At 36.8% G+C, this 18,456-nt stretch overlaps 2 protein-coding genes across 16 annotated transcripts in view; both read left to right on the top strand.

Annotated features, from left to right (window-relative positions):
• The window catches only part of LOC122574085 (5-hydroxytryptamine receptor-like), a 157,966-nt gene extending 148,760 nt beyond the window's left edge, over nucleotides 1-9,206 (top strand). For all 13 annotated transcript variants that reach the window (XM_043741219.1, XM_043741212.1, XM_043741213.1 and 10 more), the window contains 4 exons: nucleotides 2,199-2,342; nucleotides 3,495-3,650; nucleotides 4,458-4,618; nucleotides 5,794-9,206. In XM_043741219.1, the coding sequence (XP_043597154.1) occupies nucleotides 2,199-2,342; nucleotides 3,495-3,650; nucleotides 4,458-4,618; nucleotides 5,794-6,280 (948 nt within the window). In that variant the 3' untranslated portion in view covers nucleotides 6,281-9,206. The remainder of the gene's footprint in view (nucleotides 1-2,198; nucleotides 2,343-3,494; nucleotides 3,651-4,457; nucleotides 4,619-5,793) is intronic.
• Nucleotides 9,207-9,927: 721 nt separating this feature from the next.
• LOC122574477 (neprilysin-1-like) lies at nucleotides 9,928-14,871 on the top strand. Of its 3 annotated transcripts, none has more exons than XM_043742132.1 (18): nucleotides 9,928-10,077; nucleotides 10,188-10,279; nucleotides 10,358-10,519; nucleotides 10,576-10,659; nucleotides 11,137-11,345; nucleotides 11,405-11,626; nucleotides 11,700-11,792; nucleotides 11,855-11,996; nucleotides 12,072-12,183; nucleotides 13,055-13,148; nucleotides 13,263-13,439; nucleotides 13,508-13,608; nucleotides 13,714-13,772; nucleotides 13,859-13,910; nucleotides 13,983-14,050; nucleotides 14,122-14,261; nucleotides 14,364-14,531; nucleotides 14,623-14,871. In XM_043742132.1, the coding sequence occupies exons 1-18, from the start codon at nucleotides 10,058-10,060 to the stop codon at nucleotides 14,803-14,805; spliced, it is 2,178 nt and encodes a 725-aa protein (XP_043598067.1). In that variant the 5' UTR covers nucleotides 9,928-10,057; the 3' UTR covers nucleotides 14,806-14,871. The 3 variants fall into 3 exon arrangements, with proteins under 3 accessions (XP_043598067.1, XP_043598068.1, XP_043598066.1); XM_043742133.1 differs by having other exon boundaries at nucleotides 10,019-10,077; nucleotides 10,177-10,279; XM_043742131.1 differs by having other exon boundaries at nucleotides 10,056-10,077; nucleotides 10,161-10,279.
• Nucleotides 14,872-18,456: the final 3,585 nt, after the last annotated feature.

Below are 18,456 nucleotides of genomic sequence, written 5' to 3'. Positions count from 1 at the left end.
GCGAATATACACATATAACTGTCTGAATGTTTTATTTAGCGTATTCGGTTAGAAACCACGTCCATGGAACGTACATGTTCCATTAAAGCTGGTATTTTCGCAATGGTGCTCTTCCCCGTATTTTTTCCCCCCGCTGTTCTTTATTTTCTTTTTCTCGTCGAATGGGATACGAAGAAAAACAGACACGCGTGCAATTTTTTGCACTTTTATACAACGCGGAAGGCGAATAGCGGATATAACGAAATTGAGGGAAAGTTTTCGAGTTTGTAACGAGACGCGTGTTATTTAGTATCGACAGTTTCAGTGTTTGCATGTATGGCAAATTGGAAATGAGCGTTCCACGTAGTTCGCGCTTGTCACCGATAAAAGAGGCAGAATTTTCATGTCCATGGAATGCCATTGAAGACTGTGATAGCTGCTTCTACGCGGAGTTTGCCTGGTAGTTGCTGAGAATTTCTGCAGCCGAGGGTCCACCACTGCAGTAATTTTCATTATGTCGCCTGTTATTACTGTAGTTTCGCGTCGCAGCAAACTGATATTACAATTTCAAGCCGTCGAGATCCTTCTCTGTTTTTGTTAGACATATTTTCTCCTGCAAGAGACGTTGTAATTAGACTCTTCCATCAAATGCAACGAAATGATGCTCCGGCAAAACTGGAATGACATTCCGTTAATGACTTTACGTTCGTTTTGAATATTATTCGAGAAACAGGCTAATACACACGGAGGCAGCTAGCAGATGATTAGCTAGGTGGGACATGGCAAAAGAGAACAGATTCCGTCTCGGTAATAAAAGCGAAAAATCAATTCCTCGCGCATCTACCTAGGAAACAAATGGAAATTTTACCTACGGTCGCGGACTTTGAACAATCACATGGAAAATTGTAAAGAATGGACGTTTTAATAATCCTAAAGTGAAGAAGATATCCTTGTTAGCATATCCTTTTACTTCCATGTACATTTTTATAGTTTGCCGAATATTAATATTAGAAAATATTTTATGACTGGGACGAGAATGTTACATATCGTTATTGTGCAAGTAATTGAATAAATTGTTTGAGAATATTCTTCCTCCTGTCATTAAAAAGAAATGACACTGATATAACGGATTTTCATTTCAGTTCCATTTCTTCAGTCGCTCTGATAAATGCACCTATGAATTTGCAATACGCTAACAGTTCTCAGTCTTCCTAACAATTAATTAAAGAGCAAAAGGAGTATTTCATGTCGCTAGCACCTTCTCCATTCATGACGTTTACAGCTGCGCTTCTTAAAACTTTTCCATTCGTGACCCCTGTTTTGGCCGGGAAAATTTTATGCGACTCTAATTTATCGGTTATATACATAAAACCGTACATAAAATAAATACAAATACAAATAAAATATTAATAGACAATAAATGAAAGAAGTTGAATTTTAAATAATTCATTGTTACATTTATAATTCGATCACTAATTGCCGCTTATTGGGAGGAAATTAAATTTTTATATATTAATATTTATTATTTATTTTTATTTATTTTTATTGACGAGACAAATGTGCTTGTTTACTATAGATAAGTACTATACATATGTATACGTACATTTCACGAATTTTTGCCTGTCGGTTTCGAAATAAGATTGATTTACACATATTTCTCGTTCACACTCTAATTCAATCTCGATGTGTACAGGCAATAGATATCTATAAAAAGTTAGAAACGTGTTTAAGACCATTTTAGAAACTGCTGGGAATTCTGTGCTAGTTTCGGACTAAAATCCACTAAAATAAACGATTTCTTCAAAAGCTGGTGTTTTATACTTAATGTCAATTAATAACTCGATAAATTTTCCTTAATCCTTTAACGGCAGTTAGTCGACATTTTGCGTAGCGATTGTAAAATATTTCCGCGTCCCATAATTTAAGAAACTCTAATCTAGAGGGTGAGACAAATTCTTAATCATTCGTTTATTATATAGATCGTAAGAACACGAATCTCCATAAACGCGTACAGTCTATTTATGATAATGAATCTACTTATCCTTCAAATAACACAGCTTGAATAAAACATAATACGTATGGTACGATATCGATGACACGTGACAATGAACTTGTTCAGGCCGACCCTTAGGATTCTCATTCACGTGGTGATCGATCGAACGACATCACGACGACACATCGACATATACCCCTTTAACAGATAATTCTGTTTATTGCAGATAAACTCGGGATGGTCGTTGGGGCCTGAGCTTTGCGACATGTGGACCAGCAGCGACGTCCTCTGCTGCACTGCCTCGATATTGCATCTGGTGGCTATCGCGGTCGACAGATATTGGGCAGTCACCGATCTCAATTATATACAGGTTAATTAACACTGTCGCGGTCTGCAGGTAGTTCGTGAGACTAGAACGGTAACGAATGACGAACTTACGTCACGATCGCGTGGACCCCGGAGGGATGACAGTATCGAGAAGGAGATTAGGATATGCTGGGACGTGGAAACGCTCGTGTATATTGATCGTAGAATGCGACTCGATAATCGAGCTCGGTGTCCTGCTTCCCTTTGTACGACCAGAGATCATTAAAACGGGGGATGTAATTAGTAGGATTATTGCATGTATGGCCATAGAATGTTTGGTCCGTTTTTACACGAAAACATTGCACTGTTTCGTGCGCCGTATCGTGAAATAACGCGTGATTTGTTCTACAGTAAAATTGTCGGAGAAATTGGAAGTTTGTGTCGTTATACCCGGATAACGTCCAGTTAGATGTAGAACCGGGATTTTCAAACGATTAAGAATTTTTCAAACATACGATATCCGATTTTATTTGATCAAAACCAACCGACCAATTTTTCCTTACATTATCTATTAGATTGAATATATTTTTTGCATTTTTTAACGTGCCGCAGAATCTTTTTTAATTAGTCCGTGTGCAATAATCTTAAGTTCTATCGTTTTGGTAACGTACAGTTTGAATTTTAATTAGTTTATCCGTGTCGTAAGATGATAATCGTCGGTATAAGGCGCGATAAAACAACCTTCACGTAGCTTATCCACGCTTTATTATCCGAGGGTTAAATTTCTACATGGAAATTCTGTTTGAGAATCGACGAGTATATCGAAATTTCCTACTCGTATCTAGTAATCAATCCACCGTCCTATCCCTAACAGTCAATAGCTAATCGAATCTGAATCCCACGATATCCCATCGCATGTTGGAGATAGTTGCTGCTATGGAATCCGAGATTTATGATCGCGTGATACTGTTGCAATCGAGTAAGCTGATTATCTCGAACCAATGAGGTGAAAACGTTTCAGGCCACTTTGAAAGCGATTTTACTATTTTAATCGTGCAAACATCATCGATATGCAGCCTTCTTTGGCCTCGATCTGAATATTAATTTCGAACGGGTCATTATAAAAATATTTTGAAGAGAAAAGGGAATCCTCGAGTTACGAGGACTCGTCAATTCTCGAGTGTGATAGCCGGTGAAAGAATTTCTTTACTTTCAGGCAAGGAATCCACGGCGGATCGGTATGTTGATCGTCGCCGTCTGGTTGGTGTCCTTAGGAATCTCGTTGGCACCTCAACTTGGCTGGAAGGATCCTGATTATTTGGACCGTATAGCGGATGGGACGTGTCTCGTGTCGCAGGACCCTGCATACCAGGTACCTGCTCCTTGATAAATCAGAATCTTCCTCGAGTTATTTCGAAATTACATCTCTACACCTCTATTAATCCGTTATAAGTCGAATCTAATGACAGCGGTTTACAAATTAATTTTTTTTCGTCGCGTATAAGGTTCAATCGTCTTTGTACTGAATTCAGATATAAAAATCACACACGAAACATAGGACAAGTGTATCCTTGTTGATTTTCTGACGTTTATGTCATTTGCTAGGTAAACAGGAGTATAATACGAAATGCTGGAAGAAGGACTATTTGCCAGATAGTCGAAGAATTTGATAGATACGATGTTTATTTAGAAAACAAATGAAAAGTTTATTTTGTAGGGAGCGAAATATTTTTGAAAATATATTGGAAATATCGAGGAAATATCGAGCAAGGTGACAGAAACACATATTATATACAAGGATCAAATGAAAAGAAAGTTTCGATATAGAATTGGTTGGCAACATATTGAATTCTAAAATTACTCTTCCATAAATAATAAAAACTCTGCGTGATTGAAAAAAAATCTGATCACAGATTGGAATTCAGCGAAAAAAAATACACGAAGACCAATGCAAATATTCACTGTGACAAACACCAGTGTTTGTTAACCGGAGTAATCTTCCTGTGAAATTGAAATTCATTCAATTGAAACTCGTTACGTAACGATATTACTCGCCCGTTATTGCATAACGATATCATTTTTTTTCTTTTTTAAGTATGACCTTTCCTAAATATATATATATATATATAAGAAATACTTACCATTCGATAGTGTGAAATTTTCTTAAATATATTTGCAGATTTTTGCCACTTGCACCACTTTCTACCTGCCACTGCTCGTTATTCTATTCCTGTACTGGAGGATATTTCAGGCGGCACGAAAGCGAATCAGAAAGAGACCAGGAACTATCGTGCAACCACCTCGTGAAAGAAGAGGCATCCTTAGACTCGTCACAAGAAGGTTCCGCTTCTCCCCCACGAATCTGAATAGATACACGGTTGCGAGGCTCGTTAGCGGCGTGCCTTAACTATCCTTCCCCATTCGTGATTTTCACGAGACCGGTTTCTTGCGCGCCACAGACTAATTACGTTGCTGAATCGCTGAGAATACTTATACGTAACAGCTTGTTAACGTTACATTGCATTACGTGGCATTTCTAGCAGAAATCTTGTTAAACGTACGCTGTTGCTCATAAATGTGTGGACACTTTGGTCGATTTGCATAAAAAACACTTGAACGTGATAGCAAAACGTATGAATTAATGGGATTAGGATTTCTTAACTTAGGATTTCTTAGGATAACTTAAGATTCCAGGGAAACATTTACTATCTTCTTGGAGAATCGATAAATTCATTGAACTACTAGGACATCAAACTGATGAATTCCATTTTCTGGATATTGTCTAATTTTAGTAATGGAACAAAGTGAATGGCGTGAGATTTTCAGAAACCAAACGATTAATCTCGAAATGTGTGCATACATCGCACGAAATACAAATTCATTGAAGAACTTATCGATATTTATATTAAAATTGAATGTATAATTTATCGAAGCATTATTGGTTTTTAAATTTCACTGTCAGGATTATAGTCTATCAATTTGAACGAATCTTATGCATTTTATGTAAGCATAGTTTGACAACCAAATGAATCGACAACTCTTCAAAAACAACGAAATTGTTCCATAACGTTCGACACTTGCAAATACTAATCTTTTTATTGCGCGTTAACGTTTAGCAACATTAACGTTAACTACATTTTATACTCTGCGACACCTCCAACAGAGGATGAAATCCTACCAAATTCAAATAATCCACATGATTTACAAATGTCACAGAATTATGGCCATTCGTAATTTTATGACTAGATTATGTATATTCTATCGCAAATAACCAAATGTCCATATACTTTTAAGCAAACATAGAATATTTCTACCAAGCCAATACTGCAGAATCGTTTTTAATTCTCATTCGATTAACACAGGCGTATTGCTAATTTTCTAATGAAATTTACGTTCGATGAAACACAATGAAACATCCCTGTACTTTTGTATGACAATATAAAATATCTCTATCCACCTAAGGAGGTCAAAAATAATTTTAATTACAGCTTGATTAAAACTGACGTACATTTCAGACCGAGGGAGGAGTCAACAGCGTTCACCATAACAAGATCCACGCCGGACCATTCGTCGATCTCGCCGGAGAAGTCGTCGTCGTACAACGGCGCGAACGCGACGCAGTCGACCACCGTCACACCGTCAACGGTGTCAACGACAACGACTACCACGACGACCACCGTCACCAATCCTTCTAGCAGCCATTCGACCTCCTCGAGCAAGAGAACACGCGAGACGATCGAGTCGAAACGCGAGAGGAAAGCTGCGAAAACGCTCGCGATAATCACCGGGGCGTTCGTCGCGTGTTGGTTGCCTTTCTTCTTGGTCGCGTTGCTTCGTGCCACGTGCGAGGCCTGCGAGCCACCGGAGCTAATAGCGAGCGTCTTCCTGTGGCTGGGCTACTTCAACAGCACCCTGAACCCTGTGATATACACGGTATTTTCACCAGAGTTCAGGCAAGCCTTCAAGAGGATGCTTTGCGGTGGTTCCAGGATAATTCGCTGACAGTGGATTTAAATTCAATGAAAAATGAAACGCGACAAGAGAATGAGCAGTGTGCGAGTGAGTGAAATTGAACAGATGCATGGATGAATGATGAACTATCATGTTGTACATAAAACAGTTACTATTAATTCCTTCCTCTCCTTTGGAATAGTTCAAGTGCTACGTTCAAATGCCGTATCGTACTTAGGCAAATCTTAGAGATACCGTAGAAATTTGTCCCCTGAAAGATTCCGTTGGAACGACGAGTTTAACGGCCATTTGGATGCTAATCGAGGTTAACACTTTCGCTGCTATTGACGTATATTGTGTGCCGATTTAATTATCTAAGGATTAGCGGATCCCGTCGACGCACACGGTACGTCGCTCTGATTATTTCACAGTACGAGGCTCTACTGGCGCAATTGCTGAGCTTTCGCGTGTTATAGAATGACCTAAAAAGACTAGAGGAAAGCGTGGAATAAACAAATAATTGTTACTCAAGATAAGGACGCTTTCGATGAAGAAAAATTTGCAATTCCAGAAATGGACAAGTAATATTTAAATACATAGCAGCGAATGTGTTCAAAATTTACACGTAGTCGACGTTGCTCGGAAAAGTTTCCCGCGCAACGACGCGATTTTTAGAAACTAAAAGACACTGTGCGTGGCCGATTCGACGGCTGTTTCCATCGAAACGACTGTTTCTAATATAATGCTGCATCTTACGCGAAGAATCCCGTCTTTAAAATAGCTCTGTATTCCTCGGATATGTCTAACGATAAAATAAAGATACTTTAACTACTAACGTTTAATTAACGACTGGAAGGACCGCCAAAATACTTTCGAACAGAATGGGGCGGATCAAAAGCGGAGAAACGAGAGAGCGATTGAAATCTCGGATTGGTGGATTACCAGTGACCCAGTTGACGCCTTTACGATAGTTCCGATCGATTATTTCAAGATTTCAATGAAGGGAACGTCGTCTAAATAGAATTGTCTAGTAACTTATGCTTTACGATTAACGTACGATGAAACAGGAAAATTTCATTCGATTTACTGTAATTCCTAGATCCACAGAAATTGCTGGTGATTTAATTAGACGATACGTCAACGATCTATTGTGTGATCGATATATTATGTAAATTAGAACTATCGTATATTTACCGAGGCACGTCGAGAGGAAAGGTAATTAAAGTCGATTAATTTCTCCTGATTGCTCGAATCGTTCGAAATATTGGCGTCACGAATAACGTATACGCAACAACTATCGCGTACATATGTATAAACGTTCATTTTTTTTCGTTGCTGCTCACAAAATCGTTCTGAGATCGTCTTAAAAAAAAAATAAAAAAAAAATGATATCGATTAAAGATAACATAGAGTTAGGTCATCGACGATGAAAATAGATCGTCGATTTCTCTTCATCAAAAAAGAAAAAAGAAGTAAAAAAAAAAAAATGGTATCGTAGTTTCCACTGATGTTCCATTGAATTCGTGAGTCAGAACGACGCGTTAACGTCGTCCTGTTGTAAATACTATGGCGTTTCTATAGCAAATAATCTTCCTTCCCTAAGGTATTTAAATGAATCGGTGATAAATAAAAAGGCGGCCAGGTCGATCAGCTTGCGCCAGCTAGTTCGCATCGTTGTTCTCGAGTAGCAGGTGATCGAAATTTTGCGCTTCCGTGTCGCGTTCGATTGCTCACGATTTCGATTTGGCGTGGGGCACGTCGGAAGAGACCGTCTTCCACGCTCTGTTAATGTTCCACGATCGTGCATACACATCTGAATCGTGTTTTCTTCGAAGAAGGGAACACTTTTTATAGGCTGCTTGATTTTAAAAAAATTTTTCACCGAATAATTGGTTCCTTCCTTCTTTCCAATTTCCTTGATATCTCAGTCGTAATTGTTAATAATTCACTGCAGCTTTAGCTTTAATCAAATTTTTTATTAAATGCCTCTTCCTTTCCTTCCGCATATTTTCATTAATATTTCGATCGATCGCGCTCTTTGTGTAATTCTTTGCACCTTTAATTTTATCCTTAATATGTTTAAACGTTTATGTGATTTTCCAATGAATAAGTTTTCCTTTCTTCCTGAATATTTGCGTTAATATTCAATTATAACATATATTCGTCTCGTTCTCTCCGTATGGTGGTATAATAAAAACGGGACGAATCAATGTTTCATTTGATTCTACATTTTTTTTTCTTTTTTGTAGTTCCCTGTCCTTTCAATCTTTTATCGTAATTTTATAGCACAACGTTTTACCGAACACTTTTTCCTTCTCCTCTGAATATTTATGATAATATTTCAATTGACTCTGCATCTGTTTATTTTAATTCCATGCACCCTTTGCTTTTCCCTTCCATTTCAACGACGTAATTATTCTACTTATTTTTGCATCAGTTTTCTTTTATCGAGTTTCCAAAATCTTATATCCAGACACGTAAAGTGACAAGCTACGTGTTCGCAAATCGTCAGAAGATTGTATCAACGATCGTCCAATAACGCCTTACTATGTACGAATGCATACTCTATCTACTAGCGAATTATCGTCGTTATATCAGCGTTCGGTGGTAGACCCTTCGAACTCTGTAGAGCAATGCGAAGATCGAAATAAAAATAAGAAACAGCGAGATGAACGAAGAAAACGTATACTAAGCGACTGTAGTACAGAAATGTGTACTACTTTTCCGGCGATTTAACTAGCTTAAGATTGCGCCCTTTTTCGATGATGCAATATTAAAATAAACGAGGTCGAGGAGAAGTCCCATGGTGTTCGAATGTGGCGTAAAAACGTGCGAAACGTACATACGTTTTTAAAAATGAGAGGCGAGGAAACACGAGACGAGAAACGAAAAAATACCAGAACGTTTACAACGATGCTTCGTATGTATATTATTTCTTTGCAATCACTGATGTAAATAAACGCAACAGTTTGAAAAACCGTTGGCTAAATCGTTCGGCTGACGTCAATTTGATATTCCATTCTTTGCTTCCTATCAGCTTGTCCGCTTTCTTTCTTTCTCTCTTCTTTTCCTTATTTTCTCGAAAAAGAATGCTGTTTATCAACCGCGTTGTTGCATCGTGAGAAAACGAGAGAAAATTTCCACTCGGTCTTTATCAGAGGTTCTTGCTCGTCGACGTGGGAATTTTTGTTGATTTAACGAACGAATTGTTCGACGGTTACCATGCTATATTTCACCGTCGAACATACTGATGAGCGATAATTATTAGCGGCGACACATCGATCGGATAATATAACGAATGTTCCCTCTCGTAATTGGACAATATGTCTTTATTATTTTCGACGACAGTGGAACGTCACCAAAGCAAACAGAGTCTGATGAAACATTACAGTCGAGATATATGCAGAAATGTTCGAGTCACTGGCCAGGAAATACTGATACTATTACTCCTAATCAGCAATTCGCGATATTGACAATCGATGTTTCGTTTAAAAGCTGACAGAGGCGCTAAACGTTTCTGCAATATCTTTTTAGAGACAACCGATAGACAGAAATGAAATACGTTGTATGATTTGATTTTCTGATAATACAACGAGAAGAAATTATTTTCGAAATTCTGTCTGGCGAGTGTGCAGCGAATCGCACGGCGACAAATGTACGGGGTAATGTCGATGCAAAAATCATTCGAATGGCCGATTAACAGAGATATCGTATAACGCCTCCGTGATATAAAATTATTATCGGCTATTTGGCTGTGTAATAAACGCTGGAAATTCAGATTCGATAATTAGTGTCGTCGTGGACATTAACGGTATTATTTCGCAGACGATGTTGCTTGAAATTTGCCTGTACGTGACAATTCAATTTATTTTCCTTTTTATTCAAATTATTTCATTTCAATTATACTATTACGACAATTATGTAGAATCAGACAAAATCATTCTCAGTTGTTATACAGATTCTCTTTGATCATCTTCATCGATGCAAGAGCGACCGATGTAACAAACGATGCACGTTCCGTGTGTTTAACTGAGGAGTGTAAAAGATTCGGTAAAGTCTTATTCAAAATAGAAAACAGCTGGGAGGAAATAATAAGGAAACGTTTTCTTTGACGATCGTATAAAACAGCTACGAGGATACTAACGAACATGAACGCATCCGCGGATCCCTGCGAGGACTTCTATGAATATGCATGCGGCAACTGGCCAACGATACATTCGCTTCCACTTGGAGAGAATTCCTGGCAATTGCGAGCCATTTCTGACAACGAGAACAAAAGAAGAATCGAGGGTAAGTTTCACCCGTTTCGTAAATTCCCTTTGGGGATAACGAACAGAATTTTGCAGAAATGATGAAGATGGAGTTGCGAGGTGACGAAATTTCATCGGTAAAGGTCGCGAAACAATGGTACAAAACTTGTATGGACACAGGTAGTGATCTAGTTAAATTACTAATTTATAAACAATTGGCCACTACAGATAGACAATAATTAATTCGAAATTAATACTGGAATTATTGGTGACTTAAATACAAAATACCAGAGAAATTGAAATGAAAGCTAATTGAAGAAATGCATAAAAAATACAAAACACGTAAATGTTAACGTTTTGTAAATTTATGAAATTTCTACGGGAAAAATGGGAAATTATAAGACTTGTAAGTTATAAAATTTCTATCCAAAGTAGAAATTGTAAATTTTGTAAAGTTATAAAACATCTAGAAGAAGTTAAGATTTAATTATCCATAAAATTTCTATAAAAAAGTAGACATCGCTAATTTTGACTGTTCTGGTACTTTGCCCTGGTCTTATAGGATATTATACTTTAACGATTGGAAATGTTCAATTTCATTATAAAGAAATTATGCATGAAAATGTTATCGGTTCGATAATTTTCCACTGCTCGTAGAGGATATGAATAAGCGAGGTATGGAACCGATACTCTTCATACTGAATGAAATCGGTGGGTGGCCGATAATAATAGGAAAAAACAAGTGGAACGACAGTGAACAGAAATGGCAGAATATCGACGATTATTATGCTCATTTAAGAGGATCTAATTTGTTGCATGATGTCCGAGTCACGGCGTATGGTGATACCAAAGAGAAGACTGTGATTGTGAGTAATCGATTCTCTACGTACGTAACAATTTTACAAATTCCTTCAAACATTTCTAGTTAGACGTTCCCGACATGCCACCGTATTCGTGGATGCTTGAAGAATTTTTCGAAGCTGACAACGAGACACTTGCAATCATTGATAAAAGAGATCTTAGTTATTGGAAGTACATTGTGAAGATAATTTCGAAAATAGCTGAGGCTGCAGGATTTAATACAACAAGGAGCCAGTTAGAAGAAGAAATTGAAGATATATTTAATTTCGAATGGAAATTGTTGAAGGTTTCATAAGTTTAAAAACAGTTGCTTTACTATGGACTCTGTCATCGACTAAAATTATAACAATAATTTACAGATAAGTAGTATGGTAAATGATTATGTAAATATGACTGTGGCAGGCTTCCAAAAATGGTACGATAATTTAAAGCCACGTACACACAAATCTATGGTAAATATTTTATTTTTAATGGTGTTCAGTTAGTCGTTAATTGACAAAAGTATTTCTTACAGGTAAATTGGATAGACAAGATAATGGACATTTTTAATGAATCGGGTATCGATATCTCTGAAGACACGATGTTAAAGGTAACCTCACCTGATTACTACGAGAAATTAATTCCCTTACTCGATGAAACTCCAAGCAGAACCATAGGTAAAATCATAATGATTTAAGACGAATATAATTGTTCACAATATTTGTTCCATGCGCTTATTATTTGTCAAACAGTGAATTATCTTCATTGGAGCTTCGTTTCATCGATGATCACAGAGACTACCGACGAAATGAGAGAATTGGATGAGAAAATGGCTGGAAATGATTCAAACGTGCAACAAGACAGGTCTGTGTAACAGATTATAGAACTTTTATAAAATAGAATCAACATAGAAGTTAATGCAGAGTTTAAGTATTGATCGAGATGAATTGCAATTGACTTATGCTGAATAGGCCGCGAATGTTTATGAATTTGTGTGAAATTTAATGCTTTCAAGAGCAAACCTTTTTCAGCTTGTAAGAGAAACTAATTTTTGTTAATTATTAATAATAGATATACGTCTATTCGGGTGGTTTTGTTTTATAGAGAAGAAGAAATTTTAATGCACGTAACACACTAAAATTTGAGAATAGTTTCACTCCAAATTTATTTATCATATTAAATTTATTAATTAATAATTTACTAAAGTATACGTAGCGTGGAAAGATTAAAAGTGCAAGAATGCACAAAACGTACATAATATACGCTGATGTATAAAATAAACACAGTGCAGTTCCCTTTATAATATTCAGTGAGCGAGGCAAACTTCTCTCTACGTTCTTTAATTATAATTTTTCTACGTCTTTTATAGGAATTTCATAACTGAAAAACTTCTAAATTCGGAATTTTTCATAGAAATTCTGTAACTTACAAATTCACAAATTCCCGATTCCTTGTATGAATTTTAAAAACTTGTTTCTTCGATCGTATGAAGTTGCATAAGCGTTCGTAGTCCAATGACATGGAATCTAGAAAGCACTAAGTAATCAGAAAATATCTCACGTTAAATTTGAAGCATCTGTGGAAAGTAGAGCAGCGACTCGAGTAAAATACGAATATAGCGCAATTAAGATTATGACGTGCACGTATGTAGCGGCACGTGGCGGTGATTTAATTTAAATTAGCCGTTCGAATTACCTGGTTGCGGGTGGCGCGATTATTTTCGAATTATTCGTAGGTCGGACTGGTGCATCAAGAAGATGGAATTAACGAAAGTCGTAGCGCACGTGGAATACGCAAGAAGATATTTCTCCGACGACATGATAGAAACGGTAAAATTCTCGTACCATTTACATGGACAGAATAAGGGTGCAAATTAAGGATTATGTAAGTTAGATCGACAGATTAAATTATACAAATAAGACTTTTGTTTTCTGATAAATCAGGCATTGAATGCGTTGAATGACATAGAAGAGGAAATGAAGATAGAAATTAAAGAATCGAATTGGGCGAACAAGGAGATCAAAGATTTGGCTTTGAGAAGAATTAAGTTTATAAAAAAAAATATTGGTTATCCGGATTGGTATAATAACGCAACTATCATGGAAAATTATTCTGCAAATGTTCGTCAATCTTTTATTTATAATAATCTTGAGAATAGAAAGTTTCATGGTTTAACTTTAATTTACAGCTTACAATGGGACCGAGGTATTTTGAAAATGCATTGGAGGTTCAGAGATATTATAAATTCAAGGAATTGCGTCTTTTGAAGCATAAAGATATGGCGGAATCGTAAATATTCGTATTTAAAATTAATTTAATCTGAACTTATAATTTACATTAATTATACACTGTTATAATCTAATGCTTAGCATTTATTTGTCTTTTTATTTATAGATGGATTATCGATCCTTTGACTCTCAATGCAATCTATTTGAGCCAGTCGAATTCAATTAGTAAGTGCCATTTATTTTGCTATATGTATGTATTAAACACACGTAATGTATCAAGCCACTAAGGTTTGATTTTTCTAATTGTACAGCTGTACCCTTGGCGAATTTACAGGAACCATTTTTCAGCAGAAACCAACCAAAGTACGTCAAAAAATTTCCCTTTAAATTGTCATTCGGTCACTGAATCTTTAATTACGATATCTTTTCCTTCAGTACGATTAATTACGCGTTGACTGGATTTTTATTAGCACACGAATTGCATCATCCATTTGACGAGCTAAGTAGGTAGCTCTATTTCGTCAAAATTTATATCATTTTTATAACTGTTTTAGTAACTTACAGATATTTTCAGGGCGTCTTTTCAATGAACGTGGCGAGGAAATAAACTGGCCAGATGAAATGACGAAGCAATACTATAAAAGTGCTCAGTGTTTCGTTGATCAGTACGACAACTATACTTTAGATGGGACATCTTCTGGTCCAAGAGTCAAGGTAACAAATTATGTCATTCACGACGGTATCATTGCGATAAATATTTATCAAGAATTTTATAATCAAACATAAATTATTACTGATATGTCAATTGTCGAACAGAATTATGGTAATCAGACTTTCGACGAAAATATGCCAGATACCATGGGATTAAAAACTGCGTTCAAAGCGTACAAACGAAGAGAAATAATAAACGGCAAACCAGAATCAACACTGCCTGGCTTGCAAATGTTCAACAATGACCAAATTTTCTTTCTATCGTCTGCTAATGTACGCATTCTAATAAAAAATAAAACCTTTCTTCGATGTATGTTATGTTTTAGTTTGTTTCTCATTTGATTTTTTCTTCTTTTTCTTTAAGTTATGGTGTGAAACCAGAAATTCCCAAACGTTAGTCACAGATGCCAAATTAGACATACATAGTATTGGACGATTAAGATGCATAGGGGCTCTTTCGAACAGTGAGGATTTCACAGCTACATTTTCCTGTTCTCTGGGCAGCCCTATGAGTCCTAAGAAGAAATGTAACATATGGAAGATATAGCACGTACTACATTTCAATTAAATGTTCAATTTAACATACTATTGCAGCAATAAAATAGAAAAATGAAACGAAGTGAAAAGTGTGCATTTATTTTAATCTTTGTGTTCTCAAATTGGTTATTAATTATATGTTATCAGACGTAGATAGTGCGATAGATACAACTATTACGAATCTTATATAATCTTATACTAATATAATACGATGGTAACGCTAAACATTGATAACGCAGTGGAAATAGTAACGCACGAGAGACTTCGTAACGAAAAAATAAAGGCGCGAGACCCATTGATGATATTCATAGCTGAGGAGAGTTTGGCGTACGCGGAGGTGCAACTTTCCCTTTGATGGCTGTTGGTATCAAAAGTGAGAACAAGGCGCGCATTCCCGTACCTTGGGTTACGAATATTGAGCAGCGATAGATACAAAAATTCTTAGTAATTGTATCGGTAAAACAGCAAAACATCGGTAATCAGACGTCACAAATGTCACGCCTATCCTGCATCTCGTCGGTAATACTACCAGTGATGACTGTGATAATTCCTATATTCGTAGAGAACGCAAGAAACACTGGTTTTTTGACAGATCGGTATTTCGTAATCTGAAACGCAAAGTTCCATTTAATGTCAGGTCTATCCTGTCCTTAATCAATTATCTTAGTCAATGGCATATCCTATCTGCGTTATCGATTTAGAAATTCCCTTTTTACCATCGGCCAGTACGACGCTCTCGCGAAAAATTTTTAAAGCGAATTTCTCAGGAACCGGTGGAGATTTTTGGATAAAATGTGGTGATTTATATCGGGAGAATATCTATGTGTGGTATTTTTACCACTGATAAGATTTTGTGATTCTATTAAGAGAACAAGGCGTAAATGGTTCGGACTTTTATTAAGATTGTTTAACTAAAACGAGAGCGTATTTCAACAACAAATTAAGGGAAAAGGATAGAGTTGGTAGGTTTGGCTTGCAAATCAGTGTCCGACAGAACCGGGATGATATCTAGGTTTTCGCTTTCATCGACGCTCGGTTTCCTGAAGAATAGCTCCCTCAATAACGTTCCCTCTGTGGTAGGTTCGTCCAGGTCGTTTTTACCCTTGATACGTACATTTTGCGGAGGACACGAGATGGTATCCTTATCGAATTCCTTCTGGATGTCGCTGTCGAAATAATATTGCGATAAAAATTCGAAACTAAAGCTAATCCTTCTAAATGAAATAAAAGTGATCGCGTAAAGCTGGTCTGAACTGGCGTGATGCCAGTTAAATCATTGACAAATAAATAGATATTTATGCATTTAACAGCGATCGAAGTATATAGAATACACATAATATTCGAAAGTATAGAAAATATTCAAAATAGAGTACTAATTATAACATTTGAAAAGCAGAGTAATTTTCTATGTAGATTGCAATCCTTTACTTGATAAATAAGACATTATATTGTAAAAAAAGTTTGGCTGATAAATCAAACCTACATTGTAAAAGTATACACGGCTAGCGAGAAATGCAAGACTCTGGTGAAAAAAATGAAAATCTCGTTGAAGAAAATATACGAGTATTATGTCTATAATTTATCTTTTACCACACTACTTGAGAGTAAAGTTCATTTTCTTCCTACAATCTCCTACATAAACATACTTTATAGAAACCAGTATTTTTCTTCGCCGAGAGGAAAAAATGAAACTTTACTGGAATTCTCTCATTTATCCCGTACAATAAAATCCATCCTATAGTTTTCGACCCGTTCATAGTGTTTCCTTACGAAGTGATCTCAATATCCACGGTTTGACAAGCCTGATGAACCTTCCTCGCGTCATCTTTGCACCGTTCCAATCTCTTCGCCTCGAGTAGTTCCCTTGTTCTTTGAGATTCGCTCTTCAGAGCATCGGTTTCTCCCTGTTGCTCGGCCAGGGCATTCTGCAATTGCGATTTCTCCCTCACCAGATCCTTGACAGTCTGCGTGAGCTCAAGGAATTGTTTTTCTTGGGTGGCGATCTGTCGCGTCAACAGCTCCAAGATATGTGAAATTCGAGTCTTCAATTCCTTCGCCTCGCCTCGTGCTTCGTTCAACTAATAAAAGACCATGAAACGCGATATCAGATTGAACTCTTCTTAATCTCTCGGTTTTAACTGTCAAGCTGTTGCAGTTACGGCACGGGGTATTGTTATTTTGAGGAGTTTCAGAAACTTTACCACTTAATCTTTATGCTCGTAGAAAATAGAAGTTCTTCTCTACGTTACATTTTTCTCGCGTTACTTTGCAAACTGTTTAACATTTCTTGTCAATAAAATGAGAAAAGTGTATTCCTAGACTTTGTAATACGTCTCGCTAACGAAAAAATGAGCCAACGAATAAAAACACTAGTCGATGTAATTTTCCATCGATCGGTCAACGACGCATTCCAGTTTTCTTTTCCTTCCAATTACTGAGATCACGTAGATGCTACTGGCACAATTAATGTTGGATTGAAACTTGAGACCAAAGTACGATTTCTTGTTTATCTACGTTATCTACTTTATTTCTATAAAACATAAGCTTAATCCAAGTTATCTATATACACTATGCTTAGATGCAGATTAGAGAGATAGATCGTCCTGGTTAAACAACCTGTCACAAGCACGCAACTCAGTGTCTCAATACATTGGCAATCTGCAAACGCGTGTAGTTGCCTCTTGCACTCCCAACTTGCTGACTTTCGTGGCATCTCCATGAGCATGATGTTCGTTGAACTATCAGAGACAGACTGGGTTAAATTGCTCAAAGAGGTCAGACTGTCACCGATCCGCCAATTGAGCCAACACCAACGTTTGCCTTCTAAATATTTACATTTTTAAAATGCTAAACGAGAATATTCGACATGTAAGAATGAAAATCGATTGGAAATAATTGCAAGTGGAATGTTAACGGTACCTTCAGGTAGCAAACGTGAAAATTTCACTACCAAAACCAAACGATCGTCGTATCAACCTCTGCTACTAATCTTCCACTTTCCATTCATTTCTTTCTTTTTTTTTTTTTTCATTTCAATCAACGAACGACCAACGCAGAATACGCCACGCGGAATATATCGATCCTCGCTAGATCGTCGAAGTTAAACTGCATCGGGCACGAATCCGAAACAATTTCAGTTGGATAAAGCAAAATCAATCTAGGGACTCCCGTGTACTGTTGGCCTGATGGCTCAAAGTTCAGTTGAAACTATAGCCCACGGTTAATGAAGAAAGTGAATCGATGCTTCGATATCTTAGCTCGCGGAGTATGATCTTCTTGCACAAGTTTTCCCAATTCATTACATCATACCGCGTCGATACACCGTAGGTAGACTCATAAAGCTAAATGTATAGTAAACGAAGAAGAACTTTGATTTAAAGTTACTTGACCAACTGCAAATCAAGATCGGAACTCTAATCCATAGCTAAACCCTATTTTTGCGGGCCAACCATATATCTCAGTTCTTATCAGACACATATTACCGACATGGGTAAAACTTACACACTACATCCCTGTTTATCACAATCGACGTTTTTTCTTATTCTTTCTCTTGGCTCCTTATTTTTTAGCCTTGGATTTTCTCTCATTAGAGAGCAAAATCTTTCACAGTGTGATACAGAAGTGACCTGGGTAGATTGTAGAAATCATAGTGGCATAAATG

This window comes from Bombus pyrosoma, linkage group LG13, assembly GCF_014825855.1.
Source record: "Bombus pyrosoma isolate SC7728 linkage group LG13, ASM1482585v1, whole genome shotgun sequence".
Classification (NCBI taxonomy): Eukaryota; Metazoa; Arthropoda; class Insecta; order Hymenoptera; family Apidae; genus Bombus; species Bombus pyrosoma.
The sequence above is the reverse complement of the archived record's forward strand: the minus strand, read 5'-3'. Positions and strand labels throughout refer to the sequence as shown.

What these genes read in the sequence shown, in the direction of transcription:
- LOC122574477 (XM_043742131.1), top strand. Translation starts at nt 10,058, where the DNA reads ATGTTGCTTGAAATTTGCCT. An exon ending in TTCAGCAGAAACCAACCAAA is followed by an intron (nt 13,911 to 13,982) that starts GTACGTCAAAAA and finishes CTTTTCCTTCAG; the next exon opens with TACGATTAATTACGCGTTGA. An exon ending in TCTTTCTATCGTCTGCTAAT is followed by an intron (nt 14,532 to 14,622) that starts GTACGCATTCTA and finishes TTTTTCTTTAAG; the next exon opens with TTATGGTGTGAAACCAGAAA.